The sequence below is a fragment of the Ictalurus punctatus genome, chromosome 14 (assembly GCF_001660625.3).
Source record: "Ictalurus punctatus breed USDA103 chromosome 14, Coco_2.0, whole genome shotgun sequence".
Taxonomy (NCBI): Eukaryota; Metazoa; Chordata; class Actinopteri; order Siluriformes; family Ictaluridae; genus Ictalurus; species Ictalurus punctatus.
Genome location: NC_030429.2, coordinates 6,742,114 through 6,770,027, shown reverse-complemented (window position 1 = coordinate 6,770,027; position 27,914 = coordinate 6,742,114). Strand labels below are relative to the sequence as shown.

At 37.9% G+C, this 27,914-nt stretch overlaps 1 protein-coding gene across 7 annotated transcripts; it reads right to left on the bottom strand.

The window, feature by feature from the left end:
- Positions 1-159: 159 nt before the first annotated feature.
- Positions 160-27,914, bottom strand: cpeb4a (cytoplasmic polyadenylation element binding protein 4a). Of its 7 annotated transcripts, none has more exons than XM_053685805.1 (12): positions 27,336-27,910; positions 25,627-26,804; positions 21,458-21,551; positions 14,759-14,836; positions 14,376-14,426; positions 14,236-14,259; positions 13,887-14,063; positions 11,478-11,567; positions 10,750-10,868; positions 9,879-9,993; positions 7,297-7,478; positions 160-4,463 (listed from the first exon to the last, which is right to left on the bottom strand). In XM_053685805.1, the coding sequence occupies exons 2-12, from the start codon at positions 26,737-26,739 to the stop codon at positions 4,236-4,238; spliced, it is 2,271 nt and encodes a 756-aa protein (XP_053541780.1). In that variant the 5' UTR covers positions 26,740-26,804; positions 27,336-27,910; the 3' UTR covers positions 160-4,235. The 7 variants fall into 7 exon arrangements, with proteins under 7 accessions (XP_053541780.1, XP_053541781.1, XP_053541782.1 ...); XM_053685806.1 differs by having other exon boundaries at positions 21,458-21,548; XM_053685807.1 differs by lacking the exon at positions 14,236-14,259.

Below are 27,914 nucleotides of genomic sequence, written 5' to 3'. Positions count from 1 at the left end.
TCGTGCCAGAAAACCACAAGCTACCTGCCTACCTGGGATTTAGGTTCCACTCGTGCGCGCACACACACACACACACACACACACACACACACACACAAATCACGGGCCATTTCATTTCATAATCATGCATTTTTAGATCAGAAAAGACCACAACAGCAGTTCTTGCTATTAAGTTTATTCATTCAACATTTCACAATACAAATACTTAAAAATTAGGCATACTGTTATAAATAGCTGGCTGCAAATAATTAAGACATTGGACTCAACTACAACAGCACACTGACTAACCCAACTATAAAACAATGATTTCTTTCCCTCAATTCCATACGGTGGTAAAATATATATAAAAAAAAGAAAATCTAAACTTATAAATGGCATAGCAAAAAATTAGACCTCTTATAAAAATCTATTGATAAATACAACCTTCTGATAGTTATAAACTATGTCAATTTAAATTAGCAGTTACACCAAGAATATTCTGATACTTTTCTTATTTTTCTGTAGACATGATGCACAATATTGTGATTAATAAAACTTGAAATTCTAATAAGCGTACCGTTTTACCAATCGCTAGTTATGTTCGAATGACAAAAGTTCAACATTCCAATTGAAAATATAACGTTTCATACGTTCTTCACCGAATATTTACAATTATTTTAATCACAGTAGCATAAAATTAAGTAGGAAAATATGTGAATACACAAAAAGTAAAAAATAACCTTTTTTGTTGTTTTTTTCTTTTTACACATAGTGGCATTTTAGTACAAATCAGAGAATGAAGAAAAGGTTATAATGAGAGGAGGTGGGTCTGTGAGCAACTCAAGAAATACACTGCAGAGATTGGTTTTGGAGAGATAACCATATTGCACATAATTTGAGGTTATTTCGCAAGCTGTATCACATTCAAGTCTCAGAGGCCCGAATCACTGTGGGCTTTATGAAAAAGGAAAATAAAAAGATTCTGAATGTTGGAGTATATGGGCGAGAGCTAATATTGGAGTTTACCCATCTTGAGAACAAGAAAGCTATAATTCAGTGAGGTTGGAAGAAGTTACATAAAACATGATTGTAATTTTACTGAAGCCATATCATACCATATTAGCTTAAATTTATCTCATGCATATTAATATTCATACATTAGCCTTTCTTGCATTCGGGTTTATATTTATTATAACGTGTATACACTACCAGTCAAAAGTTTGCACAACAATAAGGTGAATAGATATTTTACATTTGTCTTGAAGATGTTTTGATAAAAAAAAAAAAAAAAGAAGCTGAAAATCGTTTCTAAGACAAATGTTAAAGTTAAGGACTCAGACAGATTCCTGAATCAAAATATATCTTTTTAATAAGTAGTTTTACTTAATATTAAATAAAATGGTTTCTCTGAAAAAAATAAAGAGTAGTATTTATTTTGCACTTTGGAGACTCGGTGAGGGGCTCGGCCGATTTAGGAGCTTCGTAAAGCTGGTCGAGAAGATGGCTGGAGTGTACAAGATCAGGAATGTTGTGTAGGAATTTAAAATATAAAATAGTTTTGATTTGTTTAAAACTTTTTTCTTTGCCACTACATAATTCCATTTTTCATCATCAAGTTCATTTTTTATCATCATTTGAAAATAATCCGTAATTGAAATAACGTATGAGCAGGTGTGTCCACACTTTTGACTGGTAATGTACATGCACACTTATATACTTCTATAGCGATAAGCATTGATATTTCACGATGGAACATTCCTAATTGTGGTACAAAGTACAGTCTATCGTAAACCTTATTTACATTGCTCATAATTTTATTTCCACAATCACTAATGAGGAGTAATATCAGTTTCATTATCAATAGCAGGTTGGTGTGTTATATATTTCTAAAAGTGTTTTGAAATTTCAAGATTTCCTCCTTTTTATATGTCAATATTTATTCCTGCGATTATATTTATATATATAAAAAAGCTTAACTTAAAATTATTAATGACCTTTTTTTTTTTTTTACTTTCTTAATTCTTGCCTTTTTTCCCATGTGTCTTCATAACAAAGGTACAAAATCTATACCCAACAATTGAAAAACAAAAAATGAGGTATTGCAAAAAGACATTTTGTTTGTGGAAAAAAAAAAAAAAAAAAGTGCCTAAATGACTTGGGGGGGAAAAAAACAACAACAATATATAGAAAAAGTAGTGCATATGTTTATGTTAATGAGAAAATAACCATCTAGAAAACACAGTACAAAAATTAGCATACCATGTATAAAACAATATCCGTTTCTCTGTGACAGAAAATTCTTCAAAATGCGTTCAGCTACTACACTGCTCAATTCGAACGGCAAAAAACTCTTGGGGAAAAAACATGCAATAAAGCACTATCAATACACCACATGGTAATTCTCATTAGCACTACAATATTTGCACAAATTCCCTGACAAGTGAGCAATGTTACTGCTGTTACCATCACAAGCATAATTATTCTTAAGTAATCTTATTAGATGTGTTTTTTTTCAATCAAATGACGAACACTAGTCTGCCCTACTTGCGTTGCACAACAGTAATTTCAGGGAGGTCAAGACATTTGTTATCTCTAAGGCTTATCTTTGGTCAGTCTGACCTGTGGAACAGGCAACACAAGCGTGTGCTTACTCCTTGAGATCTTTAGACATATACTGAGCATGTCATGTGAGTATAATCCAAGATGATCATGTTAAAGTGATTGCAAGTGCCTGCAGTGAGTGAAATTAATATGCATATTTATCTAGACTATTAGCAGTATATCTGCCTCAGTGGCCAACGCAATTCCACCTAAACATGCCAGTGATGCTCAAACAGCCTTTTAAAAACCTGCATCTTGTTAGTTTTACAGTAGGTTTGGTCTCTTGCTAGTAAGGTCCGAGTGTTTCTTGCTAGAATAGTTTCTACATGTGTTTATTTGTGCAACTATTTGAGCTTGCGGTCTCAAAACTAGTCAACACCATGTTCATTTATTAATTATTTTTAAATTACAGTGAAATGTGCACCTTTAATGATCCTGCCTGTTTTCTCTACCGAGTCAACTACTTTTTATTTTTTTATTTTTTAAAGTGTAGTTCTGTCCATGTCCTAAATGCGACCCATCACAACAAAAAGGCAAGGTCTCAACAGTAGAATGATAAAAGTAAAACAGCAATTTAGAGTCAAGTCACTCTAAACACCTATATTGAGAAGTCTAAAGCATTCAAGTTTTCATGCACACCAAATTAAGACGTTCATTAAATTAAAACTTCATTAATCTTGGTTAGCCGGACCGCAAATGCAGCCAACAGGGTGATAAATGACGTCCTGGTCAACTTGTGTATGCAGGTTCAAGGTGACCTCTCGCTTCCTCCATGTTGAATGTCAATGAGACCAAGAAATCATTTCACGCTTCAGGTAAATATCTTATCTAAAATGTATCTGACATCAAATGTAGATCATGGAAATATAGGAATATAGCTCCTATATATCATGTTGCTTGGCCTATTCCAGGTTTCTAGTGTTTTTCTAACTGAAACGCTGTTATTAGCTACAGTTTGTTGATCAGTGTTACCAAAAACATTATCAGCTAAGTCTATCACCATGGCTATACAGTGGTGAAAGGATCAAATTTGATCTTGGGAAATCTAAGCTTGAATCGATTTCATAATACCTAGTGTGACTAAGATATAGGATATGTTCATGTCTTAGTTGTAAACTTAGCCCTGTTAGCTGTTAGTCAACACATACCAAAGACAACAATCAGTCTTGGATGTTATTCACCAGTTTAAGTGTATGTATCTGTCTGTGATTAGCAGAGTACCGATGTATAGCAGCTATTCATTGCTGCATGCAGTGCTTTTAAATTATTTTTTTTCCCAAGTGAATATTGCAGCATCAACAAATAAATAAATAATTGTTCATAATACCAGTCCAAACCAAAAATCTGCATCTACATCGCGTGAGAACCCTTTAAGATCTTTTGCATGCGTGATTCAACAATAAGGAATCGATTAGTCAGTCATTCAATCAGTTAGGGATATTTACTATTCTTGGCCGACCTATTTGGCGGTCCGGCAAAAAAAAAAAAAAAAAATTAAACAACTGAGATTACACTTCTTTTATCGTCATTATTTCCAAAAATTAAAAACTTAGAATAAATTAAATTTCAGACATTAAAAATAAATCTAAATAAAAAGAACGTAACCAAAAAAATAAAAGTGCATGTATGCTAGGTCAGTCATCCTGTGTGCTGGGTCAGTTCCAGCGGAAGGAGATATGGCGAGGCCGGTCTCCTCCCTCCTTCACCAGGGGCTTATGGAACTCTCGCCCTGCACGTGAATGTATGGCTGCCCAGCAGTATTCACAGTAGTACTGCAGACAGGTGACATTGGCACAGAAGAAGGGTGCAAACTTGCCCCCACAACGTGTGCCCTGACACTCATCACACAGCTGGTCATCCAGGACATATGGCTTCACTTCGACCTGGAGAGCGAGAAAGATCATTAGCACAAAGAAATGAAAGGAATGGAAGAAGGCTACAATGATGAATCATGATTTTATTCTAAACAATTTAAGATTATCCACTTTAGGTTACAAGCTAATCTTGTAATCCTGCGACTCCTGAAATATACTCAACTCCCAAAAGTACCCCAGCAGAAAATGAGATTAAATGGCTAATTACTTGTAAATTTATATAAAAAAAATAATAATAAAAAAAAAAATATCTTCAAAAAATGTATTCAGAGGTGAAGTTGAAATAGTTTGGTTGTAATTATGCTCTATAGCTACAGTGCCCTCCATTTTTTAAATATTTTGATTAAAAAAAAAAATCATAAAAATACTCTGCTCTCATGGATATGAAACAATTGCAAACTAAACATTTTTATTAAAAAAAAAAAAACTTTATTAAATATATGTGCAACAATTATTGGCACACCTATGAATTCATATGAGAAAAATATATTTGAAGTATATTCCCATTGATATTTCATATCTTTTAAATACACCTAGGAACAGGAAATTGTTCAACCATGACTTCCTGTCTCACAGGGGTATAAATATGAGGTAACACATAGGCCCAATTCCCTTAGACATTCAAAACAATCAGTAAGACCAAGGAATATAGCTGTAACGTGCGGCAAAAGGTTGTTGAGCTTCACAAAATGGGAAGTGGCTATCAGAAAATAGCACAAGCATTGAAAATGCCCATTTCCACCATCAGGGCAATAATTAAGTAGTAACAGTCAACTGGAAATGTTATGAATCAACCTAGAATTGGACGTGTGTCTATATCGTCTCAACACACAAGAGGTTGGTTGGAGTGGCCACAAAATCTCCAAGGATCACAGCTGGAGAATTGCAGAAGTCAGTTGCATCTTGGGGTCAGAAAGTCTCCAAAACTACAATCTGAAGTCACCTACATCACCACAAGTTGTTTGGAAGGGTTTCAAGAAAAAAGCCTCTACTCTCATCCAAAAACAATCTCAAGCGTCTTCAGTTTGCCAGACACTACTGGAACTTCAAATGGGACCGGGTTCTATGGTCAGATGAATCCAAAATAGAGCTTTTTGGTAATAAACACCAGAGGTGGTTTTGGCACACAAAGAGGTAGCCATATGGAAAAGTACCTCATGCCCACGGTTAAATATGGTGGTGGATCTTTAATGTTTTGGGGCTGTTTTTCTCCCAGAGGACCTGGACATTTTGTTAGGATACACAGCATCATGGACTCTATCAAATATCAACAGATATTAAATGAAAACCTGCCTGCCTCTGCCAGAAAGCTTAAAATGGGCCGTGGTTGGATCTTCCAGCAGGACAAGGATCCAAAACATACATCAAAATCAACACAGAAATGGTTTACTGACCACAAAATCAAGGTCCTGCCATGACCATCCCAGTCCCCTGACCTGAACCCCATAGAAAACCTGTGGGGTGAACTGAAGAGGAGAGTCCACCAGCATGGACCTCAACGTTTGATGGATCTGGAGAGATTCTGTATGGAGGAACGGTCTCAGATCCCTTGCCATGTATTCTCCAACCTCATCAGGCATTATAGAAGACTCAGAGCTGTTATCTTGGCAAAGGGAGGTAGCACAAAGTATCGAATAAAATGGTGCCAATAATTGTTGCACACCTATATTTAACAATTTTTTTTTTAATTAACCTGTGATTTGTTTACAATTGTTTGATATCCATGAGAGCAGAGTATGTGTGTGAATTTTTTGAACAAAAGATCAAAAGGTTATACAATAAAGACAATTTTTCACAGCCTTCGTTGCTCATATTTACCAAGGGTGCCAATATTAGTGAAGAGCACTATATATTGTTCAAAGTAGAAAAAGCAATCATTGATCATTCTGATATGAGTCACAATGGGCGTATTCTTTTATAAACGGCAGGAAGACAAATGTGTATTTTTGTCAGCTAGCTCATGCATTGTATAATCTGACGCACCGTTGACTTTTTCACAAAACGTTCCATCTGTTATTGTTTTGCGTTTATGTTTCCTTAAACACCATGGCATACTAAAATACTACAAAAACATTCACTGATCGTCACCACCACTAAGTAATTTAGTGGTCAAAGACATTTGGTGTGCTGCTGTGAAATAATATACCTGAACCAAAACCTACCATTTTTGATCGATCACATCTTTGAGCTTCAATAATTAAGTATACAGTGTAATGTTTGCCTTCCACATTCATGACACAAATGACATTAGTATTATAAGGTTCTATCTGGTTTTAGAACGAATAGGAATTCCACCTTAATCGTTGTCTTCAGCAACCTGAATGTATTTTGTCTGATGGTCTTCCCACAATAATAAAAATTAATAATAAGAAGAATAATATAGTTTAATTGAATGTTGCCAGTCAATTAAAAATATTAATTCATCTGAGATTACTGATAGCATCATTGATATAAGCAGAGGTTTTTCCACTATAAGAAATTTCCTGCACTACCAGTGGTTATGTTAAGTGGTGTGTAATATTCATTTATTCTCATACGATCTTTCCATCAATTATAGATGCCATTTTGTGAAGACCTGACTGGGCAGCTTCTTCTTTAAACAACGCGAGGTCATTATAAAGCCACAATGTAGCTGGTGTAGTCCGGTTTTCTCAGATTACCCATGTTGATTATGGTTTTGGAACGGTAATTGCATCTTTCCAGCCTGGTGTGGGCCATGAAGCTTTGTGATTGGTTGTGTGGGCCATGAGCTTTAAAATGCTAAGCTGGAACCTCTGATCTAGTCATTTGTTTCTCAGATATACCGCCCATCCCCCCCACCCCATTGTGTGCCCTCACCAACCCGTTTATCAATTTCGCCATGCTGCAGCTGCACAAATCGAGCGCTGATAGCAGCAATGTAGCTCTGCTGGTTGGAGAAGGCCACACGTCCGGCTCCCTTAGGATATTTCAGCTCAGGGTCAGTGTCAATGCCAGCATAACACACCCCTCCGTACAGCCTGTCCATAATCATCGCCAACTCCACTGCCACAGGCCACAGAGAAAAACAAACAAACACACACACACACACACACACACACAAAAGTAGCGTCAGCTCAACTGAAACATTACTGTCCCAGAAGACACACAATATAACCAGTGACTGCGGCACTGCAGTCAAAAAAAAAATAATAAAAAACTAAAAATAAAACTCATGTCTTAGCATACACTAAATCACAATTTTTGGACTCCTCAATTAAATCAGTGTTGAGCCACATGTTATTTGTGATACTTAGCTAACGTTAGCTTACTGACTGAAAGATGTGTACTCATTCTAGTGCATTAAATCACCATGGCTCATATAAAAATTTGATGCTGTAACTTTGGCATGTGCTACTAGTTCCCATATCCCGCCCTGTACTTAACCGGTACTCAGCCGATGATGAATTCTGGGCATCAGCTGTAACTTTTATTACTCATTGGATAAATCATCTTACACGAATGACAGATGATCTTTTTCAGAATCAGGAACATGTAAGGATGTTGAAACACTGACAAAACTGAGCAAAATATACAGTACAGTGCAGCGTATACCTATAAAAATATAACTTGACCTGCGAGTTAACTTGTGCTGCACCAGCAGTCAGCACGTCATGCTAAAAGGAAGACATTTTATGTTTATGGGACAGCATTATCACTATGTGAATTAGTAATACTTAGACAGTCCATCCAGGATTTTGTGAATTTGTGATTGCAGAAATTAACGCAAAATCAACGAAAATTTTCCACAGACTTGTTCCAAGACACATCATGTGATGTCATCACAACAGGCATTCAGTCAAAGCGCTGTTCGATTCACGTGTTAAAATGTCTCATTTAACAAACATCACTGTGAAAGACCATGAAATACAACTGCAATTTCGACAATTTAAGTAGTTAATTTAAGTAGCTGCAGCAAAATCAAGCATTTCTGGCCACAACAATCACAAAAAACTCAATATGGATACCTCCACTGCCATCGAGTCTAGATATACTTGTTACTAATTTGTATGGCTGAAATAAAATCTTAAAACATACATCAAACAGGAAGGAAGCTATTGAAGAATAACTATTTCAGATGGACACATGGACAGACTCATAGATGGACCGATGGCAAAAATCATAGGCACAGGAGAGAAAACCACAGCTCATTGCCTTAACATGTAGTATAATCACTTAACAAGTCAGACTTGTGCTGAAATCCAAGTATATAATTGAAAAGCATGCTCACTGGAGACTTTTGAATTTTGTGTGAAAAGACTAATTAACCCCAAATGTTTAAGCCAATAAGGAAGCAAAGCTTGTATAAATGCCATCTGGTACTTCTAACAATATTTAAACAAGAACATGTTTTTTTCCCACACATTAGCTACTTTCACCTTGAATATTCCTTTAAGGTATATTACTTTAATTATGATAATTATTCTGCTGTTTGCCCATGTATAGAGTAAACATACAACATATGGCCAACTAACCAAACACACATTCATCAAAATTACATAGAAACAAACCCATATTTAATCACACGGAATGATGTACAAATTAATTTCTGTCTGATTCATGAACCAGTCATACAACATCAAAATGAGCCATGAATCAGCTTCAAGTGTGTGGATTCAAGCTACTGCCCACGAATCCCTTATTTACGTCATGTGCATATGGCACACCCCAAATTACTCTCGTATACTAAATGGCCAAAACTTTGAAACCTGACGATTACACCCACATGTGATTTTTGAACATCCCATTACAGATTCTATCCACCTTTGCTGTTACCTTTGCTAAGTACCTCCACTCTTCTGGGAAGGCTTTCATCTAGATTTGGAGCGTGGCTTTTGGAATTTGCTCATTCAGCCACAAGAGCATTAATGAGATCAGGTACTGATGTCAGATGATGAGGTCTGGGGTGCAGTCAGTGTTCCAATTCATGCCAAAGGTGTTCAGTGGGGTTGAGGTCAGGGCTCTGTGCAGGACACTTGAGTTCTTCTACTCCAACCTTGGCAAACCATGTCTTTATGAACCTTGCTTTTTGCACAGGGGCATTGTCACACTGGAACATGTTCAGGCCTCTTAGTTTCAGTGAAGAGAAATTGTAACGCTCCATCCAGACAATTGTGTGCTTCCAACTTTGTGGCAACAGTTTAGGGAAGACTGGCATATGGGTGTGAAGGTCAGGTGTCCACAAATATTTGGCCCTATAGTGTACATCCAAATTAAATGAAACACACCCTAATTTAAAGCAGGCTACAGTCAGTTCCCGATAAAGAAAATAAAATTTAAAATGGAGAAATAGAATGGAGAAAAATACATTTTGGTGAACCTGAATACAAGTTTGGCTTTTAAATCATGTCCATTAGAGGGGGGGAAAAAAATAAAATAAATGTCTTCAAAATCCCAACTTCATACCTGCTCGAAGAGGTCGAGGCACTCCTCCAACGAAGATGGTTTTCCTGGGGTCCAGAGGCTGAGACCCATCCATTACAAAATCACTGTCGTTCAGATTCCATGGACGGATTTGTACCTAATAATACACAGCAATATTTTTGGCCTCAGCTGTAAATGACCAGTTTTTATTTTATTATAAATAGGGATGCACTGATAGCTAATCCAAGGTAACTAAAGTTAAATGTGGTTAGCTAATGCACTTGGCTGACATTATAAAGCAAGAGCCTAGTATCATATGTGCATAAATGTGCACATATTTGCTTTACATGGCTACTAAATAAACTGGGGAACATAAACAGAGCTAAATAACATGTCCACTGATACCCAGTTACTGTTTCAACCAAAAACATACATTTGTTCTCGAAATTGGTCTGAACAAAAGGGTATTGATACATTCTTAATTATAAGGCATTTCTGACACCTTCACAAATGAATTTTGGACAAATGAAGGACTGAAAAGTCTGGGCCGGAATATTATGTTTACTTCTGCCTGAGAAGAACTAGAACATACTAAAATATGGCCTGCAAAAGGTCACATGATGCATTTCATGTCAAGACCCTCAATTTCACACCTTTCAAGACTTTTTTCAAAAACCTGCGAGAACCCTGATGTTGTGAGTTTTGGCACTGCAACACAGCTCCACTGACCCATATGCTGTACAAATGGAACACTATGTGTGCAGAAGTTCAGAGTTACTCCGTAGGTTTATATTTAACTGCACCTACTTTGAGAGCACTGTTGCAAAGTGGCCACTGCCTCTTTTCATGAATCGTGCAGAAGGTTAAAACTACTTTGAGAGATGGAGTGGATATGTAGGCTGTTGGCTCTTACAGGCTTATCTTTGATGGTGGGGCTTGACACACACAAGTAGAGCTTCCCATCCTCCTCCATGCAGGCATCTATCAGCGCCTGCACTGAGCTCTCCTCTTGAAACAGTAGGAATGCATAACCTGGGAAAAGAGGACATTTTGCACACTTATTTAGTATTATTAAGTAGAGAAACAGCAACTTCTATAGCTTCATCACAAAAATATGTCGATAGTTTTGTATTAACCTCTGTGGTGATACAGTCTATATAACATCCTCCAGTCTGGATTACTTACCATGCTTGGACCTAATGACCCAGGTCAGCAGGCTTTTTTATTTATTATTTAATTAGAGCATTTACCTTAATGAGTTCTATATGAACATTATGAACTTAAGAACTACAATAGGTATAATGTCCTGTTTAAATTACAACTAGTATCTGAAAATTGACTTATCTATTATAGCTTGTGCTGGCTGCGACCTTTGTCAAGGGATAGACAGATGTGATTTAGCTGTTCGCCAATTAATTTGGGGAAAGTCTATGAATGTATATCGTGGTCATGTAAACAGATATATAACCAGACTTGGTTTGGAATGGGAAATAGGCTTGATGTTGCTATAAATAGGTAAGAGACATGTGACTGTAAGGTTTACATCAACATTTACTCTAAAAAGTGTGAGGATTTGATGATTTATTCATCAAAATGGGACATAGTCATATGCGTCAGTACAACTTTATAACGAAGACTTACCTTTTGGTGGAAAGTAGGACTTACTCTCTGCTTTGTGAGGCCAATCCACAAACAAGTGTCCAAACCGACGGAAACTAGCCGTTATTTCATCTAAAACAAGACATATTAACACCATTACAAACAATGCTATCATTTGCATATTAGGCACATCTGCATCACAAATGTGCCTTTTCTACTTTTCAACACATTTCTACTGTTGGAACTAGGGATGATTTTAGTTCCAGAGGTGTATGTTAATGAAACCTTTTACAGTGAGGGAAATAAGTATTTGATCCCCTGCTGATTTTGTACGTTTGCCCACTGACAAAGAAATGATCAGTCTATAATTTTAATGGTAGATTTATTTGAACAGTGAGAGACAGAATAACAACAAAAAAAATCCAGAAAAACGCATGTCAAAAATGTTATAAATTGATTTGCATTTTAATGAGGGAAATAAGTATTTGACCCCCTCTCAATCAGAAAGATTTCTGGCTCCCAGGTGTCTTTTATACAGGTAACGAGCTGAGATTAGGAGCACACTCTTAAAGGGAGTGCTCCTAATCTCAGTTTGTTACCTGTATAAAAGACACCTGTCCACAATCAATCAATCAATCAGATTCCAAACTCTCCACCATGGCCAAGACCAAAGAGCTCTCCAAGGATGTCAGGGACAAGATTGTAGACCTACACAAGTCTGGAATGGGCTACAAGACCATTGCCAAGCAGCTTGGTGAGAAGGGGACAACAGTTGGTGCGATTATTCGCAAATGGAAGAAACACAAAAGAACTGTCGATCTCCCTCGGCCTGGGGCTCCATGCAAGATCTCACCTCGTGGAGTTGCAATGATCATGAGAACAGTGAGGAATCAGCCCAGAACTACACGGGAGGATCTTGTCAATGATCTCAAGGCAGCTGGGACCATAGTCACCAAGAAAACAATTGGTAACACACTACGCCGTGAAGGACTGAAATCCTGCAGCGCCCGTAAGGTCCCCCTGCTCAAGAAAGCACGTATACATGCCCGTCTGAAGTCTGCCAATGAACATCTGAATGATTCAGAGGACAACTGGGTGAAAGTGTTGTGGTCAGATGAGACCAAAATGGAGCTCTTGGGCATCAACTCGCCGTGTTTGGAGGAGGAGGAATGCTGCCTATGACCCCAAGAACACCATCCCCACCGTCAAACATGGAGGTGGAAACCTTATGCTTTGGGGGTGTTTTTCTGCTAAGGGGACAGGACAACTTCACCGCATCAAAGGGACGATGGATGGGGCCATGTACCGTCAAATCTTGGATGAGAACCTCCTTCCCTCAGCCAGGGCATTGAAAATGGGTCGTGGATGGGTATTCCAGCATAACAATGACCCAAAACACACGGCCAAGGCAACAAAGGAGTGGCTCAAGAAGAAGCACATTAAGGTCCTGGAGTGGCCTAGCCAGTCTCCAGACCTTAATCCCATAGAAAATCTGTGGAGGGAGCTGAAGGTTCGAGTTGCCAAACGTCAGCCTCGAAACCTTAATGACTTGGAGAAGATCTGCAAAGAGGAGTGGGACAAAATCCCTCCTGAGATGTGTGCAAACCTGGTGGCCAACTACAAGAAACATCTGACCTCTGTGAGTGCCAACAAGGGTTTTGCCACCAAGTACTAAGTCATGTTTTGCAGAGGGGTCAAATACATATTTCCCTCATTAAAATGCAAATCAATTTATAACATTTTTGACATGCGTTTTTCTGGATTTTTTTGTTGTTGTTATTCTGTCTCTCACTGTTCAAATAAATCTACCATTAAAATTATAGACTGATCATTTCTTTGTCAGTGGGCAAACGTACAAAATCAGCAGGGGATCAAATACTTTTTTCCCCCTCACTGTAGTTCCTGCATCAAATTAAGTACTTTTCTGTGGACTGGAATCATTCGGGTAGAGCTTGGAATGATCAACTCAGTTACCCGCAAATTAAAAAGATTAAATGAAAATGAAATTACTAAAGCTAGTTTTATATCAAACAGCACAGCCAGTAAGGCAGAACGACCCTGCAGCGCGTTTGTCTTTCTTTCAGTGAAATCAAAAATAAAATAAAACAATAACATAACTTCCATCTCCATTTTGCTGCTGTAATATTGGTATGCACAGTTTGCATCATTCTGTTAACAGTTGCATAAGTTCTGTAACGGTAAGAATCATGGTTACTGCAGTGCAGCGGAAATACAAAAGAGGAACTCATCCATGAACTGTAGTTCTCCTTCAGGAGAGTTGTTGGAACCTTGGTGGAAACACGCATATTAAAAAGTAACTGAATAGAAGAAGCAGTGAATATACAATCCAACTCAAATTAGCAGAAACTGTGAAAGTTGCAATAAGCCTGTGTGTAGATGCTGAAGCGCAACGGGCAAGAGTTCAAATGACTGGTTGCACTTTCAGATTACCTTCATCTATATCAGGAGGTAGTCCACCGACGAACACTTTGCGAGAGTAGCGCTCAATACGCTCACCATTCTGATGAGGAAAGCAGTGTGGGGAACCCAGACCACCAAGACTCTGCTCAGACCTCTCATCATCCCCAAAACTGCGCTCGTCCTCCATGGGGAACAGGGATGACGGACCTAGCACACACATGCACAAGCCGTTATCATTATTCAATGGTTAAATGGTAAAAGACAAAAGGATCAAAACAATTGGAATTTATAATGGGTAACAGACATTTCAACCTGAGCATACACATATGGTCAAAGGCCTGAAGCCAAACTAAATACAAATACACCATGTAGCATTTACCTCGTCGTCTTCCATAATTCCTTGCTGCATGCAAAGTAGGACAAAATAGATTTCAGAATAGTTATCACTCATTGAAGTCTAATAATGTGTGTGGGGAAAGAGCATGGTAAAGGGAAACTTTACTGTGAAATATGACATACCATTCCCAGAGAGAGAGCCTTCCTCAGGTGGATGAGAAAAGCCAAAGCGACCTACAACAAAGCCGAACACAGACTATAAACACCCCATGCCCATGGGCAAACACGTAAAATTTGTTCACCACTGGTCTGCTGAAGAAGCGTTTGTTCTATATACTTAACCTGATCAAATGAGGCATTTGGAAATCTGTCACTTCTGAGCACCAGATCACTGAATCTAAATAATTGATGTTTGGGTCTTACTATTTTTCACATTTCATATCATGTTGCTGACAGTCAACACTACAATATCTTCTAGAGGTCGACCGATCGATCGGTTTTGCTGATTAATTGCCACCGATAACCGATTGCTGGAACTATCAGTTATCAGTAAAAAAAATCCACACCAATAGTTTTCCTGGTTGCATCCGTTGCAGGAGCGGCTGAGGAGGGTCCGCCGTCATCATGCAGTTCAAGAGCAGCCTCTAGAGGCGAAATAAAAACTCACTGACAAATTTTGTTATGTTATTTGAAGTGTTTTTAAAAAAATTTTTATTTTGGATTTCTCCATTTGTAATTGTTATTTGGAGTGTTAGTTTTTGGTTCAGTTTGGATGTATATCTTTTATTTACTTTAATATTTACTAATAATTAAGATAAATTAATATTTCTATATTAATTTCATTTCAAAAAAGTACAGTACATTTTTAATGGTACAGTCAGTACTGTTTATTTTTGTAATAAAGTTCAGCAATATGAGTGTTATGTTTTCATTCAGTATCAATATTAAAAACTAACGGTTGATTACGCGGTTATCGGCAGGTACCGCCCGACTTGGTTATCGTATTGATATAATCCACTATCGGTCGACCTCTAGTATGTTCACTCTAGTGAGTGACAAGTCGCTTGTAGTTCGTCTCTGGTGAGTGTGTAGTGACTGCTACTGTTACTGCTTGGGGTGGGGTGCACTGTCCACATTTTTTCCCCTTTTAATTAATGCCAATTTACTTTCAAAACATTCTGCCCACTGTGATGCCATTGCCAGAGCTTGGCACACTTTTCCTGCTGTGGCTCCGCACATCCACTGGACCTCCCTGATCCATCTTGATGCTCTACTCCTGTCTCTTCATCTGGAGCTTTTCATAGCTGCAAATTGCTTCTTCTAGCTGTAGATAATCTCATCTGAACACTGTAGACCTAAGAATAAAGACTGTCCTATGCTCATTCCAGGACTGCTACTTACAATATAATCATACAAAACATTAATCAACACATTTAGTACTGATTGTCTTTTCTGTACATGACTGTACCACTTTATAATACCATTATAATTTATTTATATATAAATAAAACCCATGTATAATACCACTATCAAATGTCACCCAGAAAAAGAAGAGTCTCTCAAGGTTTCTTCCTCATGTCATATCAGAGTTTTTTCTTACTATGGTCACCTCTGGGTTGCTGATTTGCATATTAAAACCTACATCCGGATTTCTGTAAAGCTACTTTGTGATCATTTCCACTGTTAAAAGCACTGTACAAATAAAAACAAACTGAATAAAAATGGAAATATTCGGTTTGATATTTACAGTAAATATGCTAGTTTACAAATGTACTTGCCATGTAGTTCTGTTGGAATATTTTCTTGGTGGAAGTTTGTAAGCAGGAGTAAAAGGATTTCAAGTCTCCCGTCACATTAGCGATAATCAAATCAATATCCCGTAAAATTTAATAAATCAAATTAATAAATGTTTTGTACTATGCAGCTATATAATAAACTTTATGCTGGGGTCTTGATTATTTTGCTTTTAGGTAATCACGTCCTTCATTCTTCATCTTTGCTTTAATGCTGCATTAGTTACAACTTTCTGAGGAAATACAGCATTGGAATGAAAAGAACCAGTTTCTGAATTAATGGGAACATACCCCAAACACAGGAGCTGCTTCATCAGAATCAGATGTCTGCTTTGTTTCCTGGGCTGGATTAGCCTACATCTGAATTTTGTTACATAAACATTTTGCATTTATATAATCAAAGTGACCTTAACATGGCTTTATGCTATTTATTTAGCAAAATCGAACATAAAACATTTAATTATCCTTACTGCTTCCTATGCACAATGTGCACATATTGGGTTTGCCTATGAACACACATACCAGAACAAAGTAACAAAAAACCTTAATTGATTGAGGAGCTGTGAATGGTAACGTAGAATAAGGTAAACTGATTTAATACTGAAAGGCATTAGGATTTCATATCTCTCAACCTGCCACAGCTGTGGCCTCAAGGTCTAACACAGATACCCTTCTTGGAAAATTTAACTCTTATCATGTCCTGATATCAATGAAATAAAAAATTCTCCATTTTGAGTGTGATTTTGCTGTTCTGTGTTATTGTTGCAGGGTTGAGCTTTGTTCAGATTAAAATCCTGGTCAGAAAAGCTTGTCATGGGGGAATTTTTGTAATCCTGCCACCTGTCATGTTTCAATGTTGAACCAGATTCAGTGCAAGCTAAACATTTGCTTTCATATCAAGTGACTGATTCTGGACATAATATCTGTCACAGTGTTCAATCAGTATGCAAGTCGGCTGAATTACACCCACATTTCCACTGCTGCTTTCAATAAAGCAGAAATGCTAACACTTCCTATAGCCCCTTCCGAAACTATCCGAACAGCAAGGCCAATTCAGTCGTTTTTGCTGTAGACTGGGAGAAAAGCAAGCCATTTTGAAGCTGAGAAAAGAGGGACAATCTATCAGAGCCACTGCACAAGCACTGGACATAGCCATTACAACAATTTGGAATGTCCTGAAAAAGAAAGAAACCACTGGTGTACTGAGCAAAACACAACAAATGGGTCGGCAGTTGATGAGAGAAACATTGTGAGAGCTGTGAAGGAAAACCCATAAACAGTCAGTGACATCACCAACATGGCAGAGGTGAAGGTATCACAATCCACCATTTGAAGAAGACTTCAAGAGCAGAAATATAGAGGCCATAACACAAAATGCAGTAACACAGATCAGAGGTAAGAATCCGAAAGCCAGATTCTGAAATTGCAAAGAAATACAAGGTTTAGCCACAAATGTTCTGGAACCAATATTAACTTCTACCAAAGTTATTGAATGACACAATGATCCAAAACACACTGCCAACTGAACAAAGGACTTCATCGGGGGGAAAATGTAGAAGCTTTTAGAATGACCAAGTCAATCACCAGAAAGTAACCCAGTTGAGCAGCATTTCACCTCCTGAAGAGGAGACCGAAGGAAGAAACCCCCAGAAACAAACAACAACAGAAAGAAGTTGCGGTAAAAGCCTGGAAAAGCATCACAAAAGAAGAAACCAACAATTTGGTGATGACAGTAGATCACAGGGTTGATGCCATTATTGCAAGCAAGGGATGTGCAACCAAATATTAAGTGTTATTTTCTTTACATCAAGACTTCTGTTCCTATACTTTTGCTCACTTAAAAATTGGGTTGTCTGATACAAAAGGTTCTATGTTTTAAGTTGTTCAACACATCTAGATGTAAAGACCAGGAAATAAAAGCTGAAATCCTAAACTCTTGTCTCACATCCATCTTTTGATCTCAAACCCAAATGTTTTTCGTGTCTAGCACAAACAAATGAATTGGCCTTGCCATTCCTATAGTTTCAGAGGGGACCGTATATATTCTAGGGCAGGCCGGAATATTTTGAATACTAGAGTATTTCTTCATTACCTTGGCATTTGTTTAGCATTCACAAGCCTTGTCTTTACCTTTTTAGTTCCTGTATAAGCACACCACATAGGCCATGAAATAATGGTTTCTCCACTACATGTAAATGCACTATAATGTTGAAATTGAGGTCATGTGACTCAAATCACATGCTACTTTATAACAACAGCTGACAAACAGAAGTCTGTCAAAAAAAAAAAAAAATATATATATATATATATATATATATATATATATATATATATATATATATATATATATATATATATATATATATATATATATATATATATATATATATATAAATACATACAAACACACACACACACACTATATATATATATATACCAAATCAAAAATATTATTGATTTTACAAAGTAATTTACAGGAAGAACGAAGCACACAATGTTATAATGCTGGGAGACTTAGGCTGGTTGCACCAAAAGCACTTATTTACAATTCTCTCCTTATTATACTTTAACTGCTGCTACAAATCTACTGAAACTCTTTCACTGAAGGCAAGTTTTCTAAATTCCCCTATGGACTATTGCTGATTTTTAGTAAACACAACTTGTATAGTATATTGAACTGCTATTTGTTCAGACTTGTGTTACACTGATATTCTGTTTATGAGCTAAAATAAAAAATTGCTAAACTAAATCTTGGTGTTATTTCATATGCACAGCTAATTGCAGTTTATTTTTACCATCACCCATGTACACTATTATTACATTGTTGACAATTTGACATGAGCCTGGATTTACCTGTGCTTCAAATCTGTTGTCAGACTTATTCCCAAGACAACAAGGCCATAAGCTCAAACCTACTCAGAAGCAGGCTTACTCACTGGCTGTTTACATGCAGCCTAATAACCCATTAATAATCGGACTGAAATCTCAATAGGAATAATAATAATAAAAAAAAAAGTACACCTTCATGTGAACACCTCAGCCGGGTTACAGTAAATTGAATGAGGTCAATGTGAATGAAACATCTATCTATTGAATGAGATATAATCCATTAAATAAAAGAATAATAGCTGTGTAAACCTTTGTGTCCGATTACTATCGCTATGGGAATCTGCACATGCGTTCGGGTCACAATACACTCCTAGTGCAGTAAAACAGTCCCGAAAAAAAAAACTATTCATTTGACAGGTTTTAATCGATTTGGAGGCAGACGTGGGTTGTGAATTGATCACAATAAAGGAAGAATTTAGATGAAACCTATATTTCTTGTGATGTTCCCAAACAATGGCTTTTAATGTTGGTAAGATTAAAAGCTGAGTAATGCCATTTGAGGTCATCTGGTTTTACCAGTGGATACCGGCAAACATGAAGCACTGAGCATGTTTACTGTAGTCACAAACTACTTCTTCATGCTGTCTGTTTAATAAATCACACCTGGATGATGTTTTACTTGGAAATAATTAAAAACCTATTAACACAAGCAGTGCGATTAGAACCTTGAACACACTGACCAGACTGTTATGGTAACATTGCCATGAAACCTCACTCCAACTGTGGGCAAAAGTTTGGATCGGATAACATGTGCATATAAGCAAATTTTCTACAGACTGTAAGCAAGATTAGCTTTGAAATGTTGAAATAAATAGGCCTAGAAAATCATGACAATGACATATCACTAAATATAAATCGCAAAGTTACTAAAAAGCGACCACGTAATTGCTATTGAGTTCATTTTTTTTTAAAAGTGTGCTCTCATCTAAAGAAAACATGCTCACAAACAGCTTATAGCTTATATGTTTTTAAGAGCTACACCAACACTAAATTTCTCAGCCAATACCGATAACTGATTATTCAGAGTGATATCGGCCGATACCAATAACCGATACCTTTTATACCTTCTTTTAAATTAATAATAATAGTTAATTCCACAATTCTGAAAATTCTGTAACTGGTCACAAACAGAAAACACATTACTCATGTTAGCATTAACACATGAACTAAATTCTGAAGATTAAAGTAAGATTATTAATTTATTGAATGTTATTAATTCATATTAACAGAATTAATTGACTGAATTGTAAAGATCCTCCTGTTAGTCTCACCTTCACTCAGCACAAACAAAAGCATTTCTACTTCATCATGAACATCAAACTGCTAATATATAATATACACTTTTTTTATATATATTAACAGGATTTGAAATATACTACTCTACAAATATATTTTTTCTGTGCAATATACACACTTGGTATATATATATATATATATATATATATATATATATATATATATATATATATATATATATATATATATATATGGTAGGAGTTTTGTTCCTATGGCTATACGAGCATTAAACACATAGGTACTCAGCCATTGTGATGTCAGATGCATTGTTGTATGATGATCCTGATGTTTTTCTCCTTGTCCCCTTCTCCCCTCTATGCCTGTGATTGCTTATGATGGTCTATATGTATGATGTAATGTTTTTGTACGCACCCACTGTGTAAACAAACTGCCTCTTTTTGAAGACCAATAAATGATCTATCTATCTATCCATCTTCAAACTGCAGTTTTATCATCATTCCACACAAGAGACATCTTTACACACAGCACAAAATCGATGTGTCTTCCCGCCCTCTTTTGATTGACAGGATACAATCAGCCCTGATCATCGGATGTTTTTAAACTATCGGCTGATGGCCTACAGTGTAAAAATAGCCTTTATTGACCGATACATCTCTAGTTTCTAAATAAATTGTTGTGGATGGATATTGCCATTCTGATCACATACAAATTCTGCCATGTGCTCCAGTGTTCTCCCAAAGACACACCTCAAAATGCTAGTGCAAGGAAAATATCTAGGAAAGGCATAGGAATATGTCTAAATTGACAGGTAAAATGATTGATAGGCATATAAAGACACCTCCTTGAACTGACTTGGACATTGGTGTTTCACATCTGTTTTTTCACCCAATTTTATAGAGTCTGGGCCTCTGAGCAGGTATTTTAGAGAAAGCTGTCTGAAGATAAGAGGAATTTAGAGGAACTCAAATATTACAAAACATTGTTGCAATTTAAACATCGCATGAACTTATGACACCATTACACTCCACTTCAAAATGATACACATGGCAAGAGATGTAAAAGGTATCAAAGCACTCTAACCAATTCAGTAGGACAGACTGTAAACACAAAATACCGTATCAGGCATATAAAAACTAAACAAAAAGTAACTTTTGGCAAAAAAAAAAGCATCTTTTGGCATTCCTGGATTGGTGTGTATTTTTCCAAAATTGACTGCCAAATATTTATGTCGGTTTATTTCCTCCAAGAAAATATCCAAAGTATTCTTTTCAGATGCATCTGTTATTGGGCAAGTGATAGTTCTTTAGATGGCAGCATATTACATACCTTTCAAAGAATCCTGCTCAGCTCTCATAATGTCAATCAGTGAGTTCTCCAGAGAGTGCATGCTGAAGCCATCAAAGGACCGACTGCGCTCCTGCTGAAAGCCAAGGAAGAACTGTTAGTAATCTTTAGAGATTGCGATCCCCTTCTTTCTGTTCATTTTTATACCCAAACACCTCTGCACTGAGGGATAGGCACTGTGACACTTGTCTGCATTCGGTAGAGTGGTAGAGATGCCATCAGAGCAACGCAAGGCTAATTCATTTTATACACAACGGTAATCAATATGATGACGACAACAATTAAAAGGAAATTAGAAACATTTATTGAAATAAAAGAAGATAAAATGAAAGGAGAAATTAGTTCAAATGAGGCGTATACAGGTTATTATTCAGGATATTAAACCAGAGTCCAGCAAACCTACAACATGCAGGGCTTCAATAGATTTTTTGTAGATCTGTGAATAATTGTGGTACGTTTTTGTTTTTAAACAGTAATGACAATTAGTATTACGGTAGGGTTTTCAGACACCATCCATGCATGTATTTGTCTGTGTACCGACACTGACTTGCAGTAACCCATAAACCTGATCTACCCTGCGCAATACAGTGCAATGGAAGATCTTTAAATACTTAAACAGGTCAGCCTCAGAACCTTCTGATAGATTGTCTCAGTAAGTCTTAAGTGATGTGATGAAAATGAAATAATCCTCATACTGTGATGGATTGTACAGGGCTATGAAGTAGGGCAATGCATGACAGATCACTATCATTTTGTACAATAAGGCTGCTATGAAGAAGTAAACGCCCATGGCACTGCACAGAAAAACAGATTTCAATAAGACAGAAGCAGTCACGATGTTAAGTCAAGGTTAGTTGTGGGTTTAATTAAGTATGAGAAATCTTAAAATCAGCTTTTAGTGTCATCTATACACAGTTGCAATCAAAATTATTCAACCCCCACTGCAAATCAGGTTTCTTGTCAAAATTTAAAGACTTAACTGTTTGCAATGAACAAATCAAACAAAAGCAATTGAAATAGTTCAACACAGCAAATGCTTCAAGTGGTTTCCCCAAATTCAACTGACAATGCAACTTATAATGACTTCTCCAGTCTCAAAATTATTCAACCCCTGAATAGAATCCCTCACAACATGACAAATATGCAAAACAGGTATTGTCTCAAGCACACCTGATTCAACTAATCAAGGGCTTAATTAGTTGCATCAGGTGTGCTTGAGCTGGAACACATGAAATACCTGAACTGGCTAGGCGTAGAAAATGTATGAAATACTTGGACGGGGCAGAAAAAGGAAGCGATCAACGGCTGCAACCAGACTTCTGAGAAGGCAGGTTGTGAAAAACGCTCGAGTGACTGCAAAAGACCTGCAGCAAGACTTGGTGGCAACAGGCACTGAGGTTTCACTGAGCACAGTAATGCCCAAAAGCACAAGAAAATTCAGCTCAAAACCATATAAATAAGACACAGAAGTTTTGGGATTCTCTTCTGTGGAGCGATGAAAAAACTGGAACTTTTCGGCACAATGGATCAGCGTTGTCTGGCGGAAGAAGAATGAAAAAAGAACACACTGTCCACAGTCAAGCATGGTGGAGACTCGGTGATGCTCTGTGGCTGCATTGCATCCTCTGGCACTGGAAACCTGCAGCGTGTGGAATTCAAGATGGATTCACTGAAGTATCAGGAAATCCTAGGAGAAAACATCACGCCATCTGTGAGGAGGCTGAAGCTTGGGTGTCACTGGACCTTCCAACAGGACAATGATCCCAAGCAAACCTCGGTTGCAGAAAAAGTCCTGGAAGATTATACAGGGCCATCACAGTCACCTGACTTGAACCCCATAGAAAATCTCTGGTGGGATTTGAAGAAGGCGGTTGCAGCACGCAAACCCAAGAATATTACTGAACCGGAGGCCATTGCTTATGAGGAATGGGCTAAGATTCCTCAGGAACACTGCCAGAAGCTCTGCATCTCGTATTCAGCAGGACATAACAGCAAAAGGGTGTCTACTAAGTACTAAAGATGCTTGCTATGAAGGGGTTGAATAATTTTGAAACTGGATAAATCATTATAAGTTGGATTTTCAGTTGAATTTGAGGAAACCACTTTCACAACATTCGTTGTGTTGAAATATTTCAATTGCTTTTGTTTGATTTGTTCATCGCAAACAGCTTAAAGTCTGAAAATGTTAACAATAAACCTGATTTGCAATGGGGGTTAAATAATTTTGATTGTAACAGCAGAAAACTCCAGAAATATTGCTATCCTTCATGAAAATTGTGCATAAATAACACCCATCTCTTTGAGCTTTATAAAATGTGCATACTGTATACATTTTAACGGGAAGAGGTAGCCAGATTTGGGGCTGAAATATCCTGTTAGCAGAATTATTATATCATCAATCTTCACAAGAATGGCTGAACCACCAGACACAAAAGAGTACCAATGAATCACTGACCACCATATTTCACAGTTTACAAGTACATTTGCTTGTATGGAAAATCTTTTTTGCAACCAAAACAGATTTGATCCAAACGTCTGACCGCAACATACAATGCTAGTTGTGGTCCCAATGATGTTTCGTGAAGTTCAGTTGACACATTTTGTATGTTTCAGGAAGAACTTCATTTGTGCAACGCTTCCAAATAGCTGGGTTGCATGAAGGTGGCAAAAATTGTTGATTTTTTAAAATTGACAACCCAAAAATTTAAATAAACAGTGTGGTGCTTAAACTGTGATATTTGGGTTCTTACAAATTTAAATATACCAGGGAAGCAAAATGTCAAAGGCAACCATACGGTTCCTGGAAAACGATTTTGTCAAGTAAGACACATTTATTTTAAACATTTGAAATGTTATTTAATATTGTAAATAGATTTTGATTTTTAGATTATTTTTGTTAAAAGGAAAAATAATATGAATTGTAATGCTTATTTTATATGCTAAGTTTTGCTCATTTTCATGAAGGCTACCAATAACTCTGGAGTCGACCATAGCTAGCATGGCATGTCACAGTGTAGTGTACGGAAGGACGTATTGGGTGACATGTCTAATAACCTGAGGATGTGCTCAATTTGGCTCAACACCCATAAGTGATTATACAAAGCTTAAATATGTCAAAGGTGTTAATGTAGGTCTAAAGTGGAGCAATAAATACTGTGTATATTTTCACAAGACCAACTAATGGAATGCAGTCCCTCATCGTTGTGAACTGTCTGTTAGTAGAACAGGCCTGGTCTAAAAGAGGAGGGCAAAAAAGCTTGCAGGCACAATACAAGCTCTGTTCTTGGAATTAGGCTAGAAGCTGTGCAGAGGGGAGGACTGACTAAGCATATGAAACAACAGTGTGTGTTTTCAAAGTCCCCACTGTTACCACTGGGTTCAAATGAGAACACCATCTAAGTAAACATAAACTGTGCATGCAACAGTAAATATTAACCAGCTAGTATAAGATATATATACACTTCTAATTTACACTAAGGTAGAATACTGGAATGATGTTTAAATGTATTTGTAATAGTATTTGGGAACAAAATAACCAAACTCTATGTGTGACTAGACTGTTACAAATTATGTCACAGTTGCCTACCCTATCATTACACCATGACAGGTGGTGGAAGACGACAACTGACCCCTGGTGAAGTCCAGAATTACAGATAATCATGCCATCCTGAGCCATTAACACCACCAGACACCATTTATCTTCCTATTTCCGTCTAGCTGCACGTCATACAGCCCATCCTCTGACACTGACTCACTCATACGTGTCTTTTTATATCAGCGACACACTCTGCTTGGAGAAGTACAATGGCAGAGGTACATTGCACATCTGGACTGTGATCTAACACATCCATCAAACCAAGCCTCAGGAGTGCCTACCAGTCATAACCAGATTGGCCTGAAAGCAAGTGTAGATGGCAAACAGCTATAAGCATACGTTGGCACAGTGCGTTTTCATGCATCATGTGACTGGGCGTCAGTGACATTTAAGTTAATTTAGTTATTAGGAGAAAATTAATTTTAAAACCTTTTTTTTTACTGGACAGATGCTGTATATTCCCATGCTCATTGTCATTCATAAGCCAGATCCAAATCTCATTCCTCAATAAAAACAAACAAAAAGTAAATTAGCCCACCTGCTCAATGCCTCTTACCTGAAAAGGAAAGAAGCTGTCATTGCGGTTTATGCTATCCTCCATCCACGGTTTGGGGTTGAAGCTTGAGCTATTGCGAGCATACTTCTGTGACGAAGACTGGCTGTTTGGGAAGGATTTCTTCAGTGGTGAAATGGAGTTAATTGCAGTCATGCCTCCATTCAGTCCTCGTCTGTATTCTCGCCCCTGAGAGCCTCCCCATCCTCCATAACCTCCACCTGGACTCCAGGAACTGGAGGAAAGGGTGGAGGATTGGCTCTGATAATTTCCCCATGGCGAAGGCGGTTTATTTAGGTTATTCCCCAAATGAGACAGCTGGCTGAACGCAGCATTGCGGTGGTTAAAGGGAGGAGGGTGTGGACTGGCGGGGGACCTGCGATTCTGCTGGTGCTGATTGTGGGGGTGCGGGAAGTGTGGAGGAGGATGGTGGTGCTGGGACAGTGGGCCAATCTGATGGGAAAAACTCCCTCCAAACCCAGGACTTGCGTGATGAGAGAAGTTTTGGAACAGCAATGGAGGGGCAGTGTTAGCAGTAGTGGCGGTTTGGCTAAAGAAACCCACCTCTTCCATCATGGCAGAAGGGTTGGTGGGAATAGCTGTGGACCAGCTGCTGAAGCCGGGCAAAGAGGAGCTGCTGGACTGTGCCAATGTCCCAATGCCAGCTGGTTCTTGGTAGTCAAAACCCGATAACACAGGAGATTCGATTCGCAGACCTTCTTTTCCATTGCCATTTTCTACAGCCCCCTTGTCCAGCTGACCTTCCTCTGGCATGCCACTTTCCAGTTCAGACATGATGCTCACCGTTTCTTGGTGGCCCTGAGGTGTACGAGGTCGCTTTTCCTGTAGTTCTTGGTCTTCTTGTTGCTGCTGTTGGGCCTTGGCTTTGTCAGACTCCAGTATCTCATCTTGTGTATTAGCATGAGCTGTTATAGCAGGGAAAAGCCAAGCAGAGCCAGCATTTCCACCACTGCTTGGAGTATTACTGTTTATGAAAGCAGGTGGACTTGAAGGCTGGTGGACCGGATGTTGCAGGTGCGGGTGTATTCTGACCGGGAAAACGGCTTTGTTAGACGTGTTGCTTTTAACCAGGACTCCAAAACTGTAATCCCCCATTTAGGAAGCCTAATCCAGTATATGTTGACTCCTTATTTTAAAAATTCCTTGATTTCTCTGAATATCTTGGGAGAAAGGTGGGAAGGGGGGGTTAGAGACGTTTTTAATCCATGCCTCATACAATTAATCCATCATATTCATTCATTCATTCATTCATTCACTCCATCAATCCGTCCATTTCATCCTTCACCCCACATCCACACCACACAACACCTTTTGGTTTAAAAAGCACTTGCCTGTAGAAAGCATCTGATCTGCTTCCTGATGTAATCATTAGAAAGAAACGCTCAATGCAGATGAGGGGAAAAAAAAGAAAAAAGAAAAAAAAAAAAAAAAAAAAAAACCTTTATCCCAGTCGACAGCAAATGTGCAGGAAGTTAATCATTTGGCCGAAATTTCATCGACTGCATTGTTTTATGGGCCAGATGAGGACGTATGATTTAAGCCGAAATGTACATATCGTGCTAAACGCTAACCAGGGTCCACCTTACACCAAATGGATCATTGTGATGACAATAATAAAGGTGTGTGTGCAAAGCAACGCGATGTCCTCTCTGCGTCGTGATATCAAATCAGAGAAAAGGAAATCGACCTACCGTTTGTTTTTTTTTTTTAATCCTCCTTTTTTCTCCAGTGACCTCCTCGGTCTCGACCATTTAACTACAGGAAAATGCTGATGACGTTTCCCGTGTGTGTGTGTGTGTGTGTGTGTGAGAGAGAGAGAGAGAGAGATATAGGGGTAGCTTCCCTTCTGCTCACTGTCACAGCAACACAGACGGGTTTTCAGCCATTGGAGACCTCTCTGAAGGGCAAGCGGTGAATGTCTGGCCACGTTTGCTAATATCCGGCGCTGAAATCTCGCTGTTATGTCGGTGTGAGTGCACAGCCTGTGAACCAGCAGTCAGTGTTCGTGCTCTGGTTGCCTGACGACACAACGCATCACTTTCAGTGCGCTACAACTGCGATAGACGCACTCAGAGTGCACACAGTGCGTGCGTGCGCGCGCGTCACTGCCGCTTTTCCGCCCGATCACAATTTACACAACTCATGCTTTCTGAATCGTAGTATTTTGTTCACTTAAACCACGCAATTCAATTATAATATATATTTATATATATATTTTTTTTTTCCGGCATTGGCAATGCGTTCTTAACCTTACATCTGACAGCTGAGTG

Coding starts and splice junctions, on each gene's coding strand:
- cpeb4a (XM_053685805.1), bottom strand. CDS start 26,739: ATGGGGGATTACAGTTTTGGAGTCCTGGTTAAAAGCAACACGTCTAAC. Junction 21,552..25,626: donor ACAGCTTCTTTCCTTTTCAG/GTAAGAGGCATT, acceptor CTTGGCTTTCAG/CAGGAGCGCAGTCGGTCCTT. Junction 14,837..21,457: donor TGAGCAGGATTCTTTGAAAG/GTATGTAATATG, acceptor TTTCGCCTCTAG/AGGCTGCTCTTGAACTGCAT.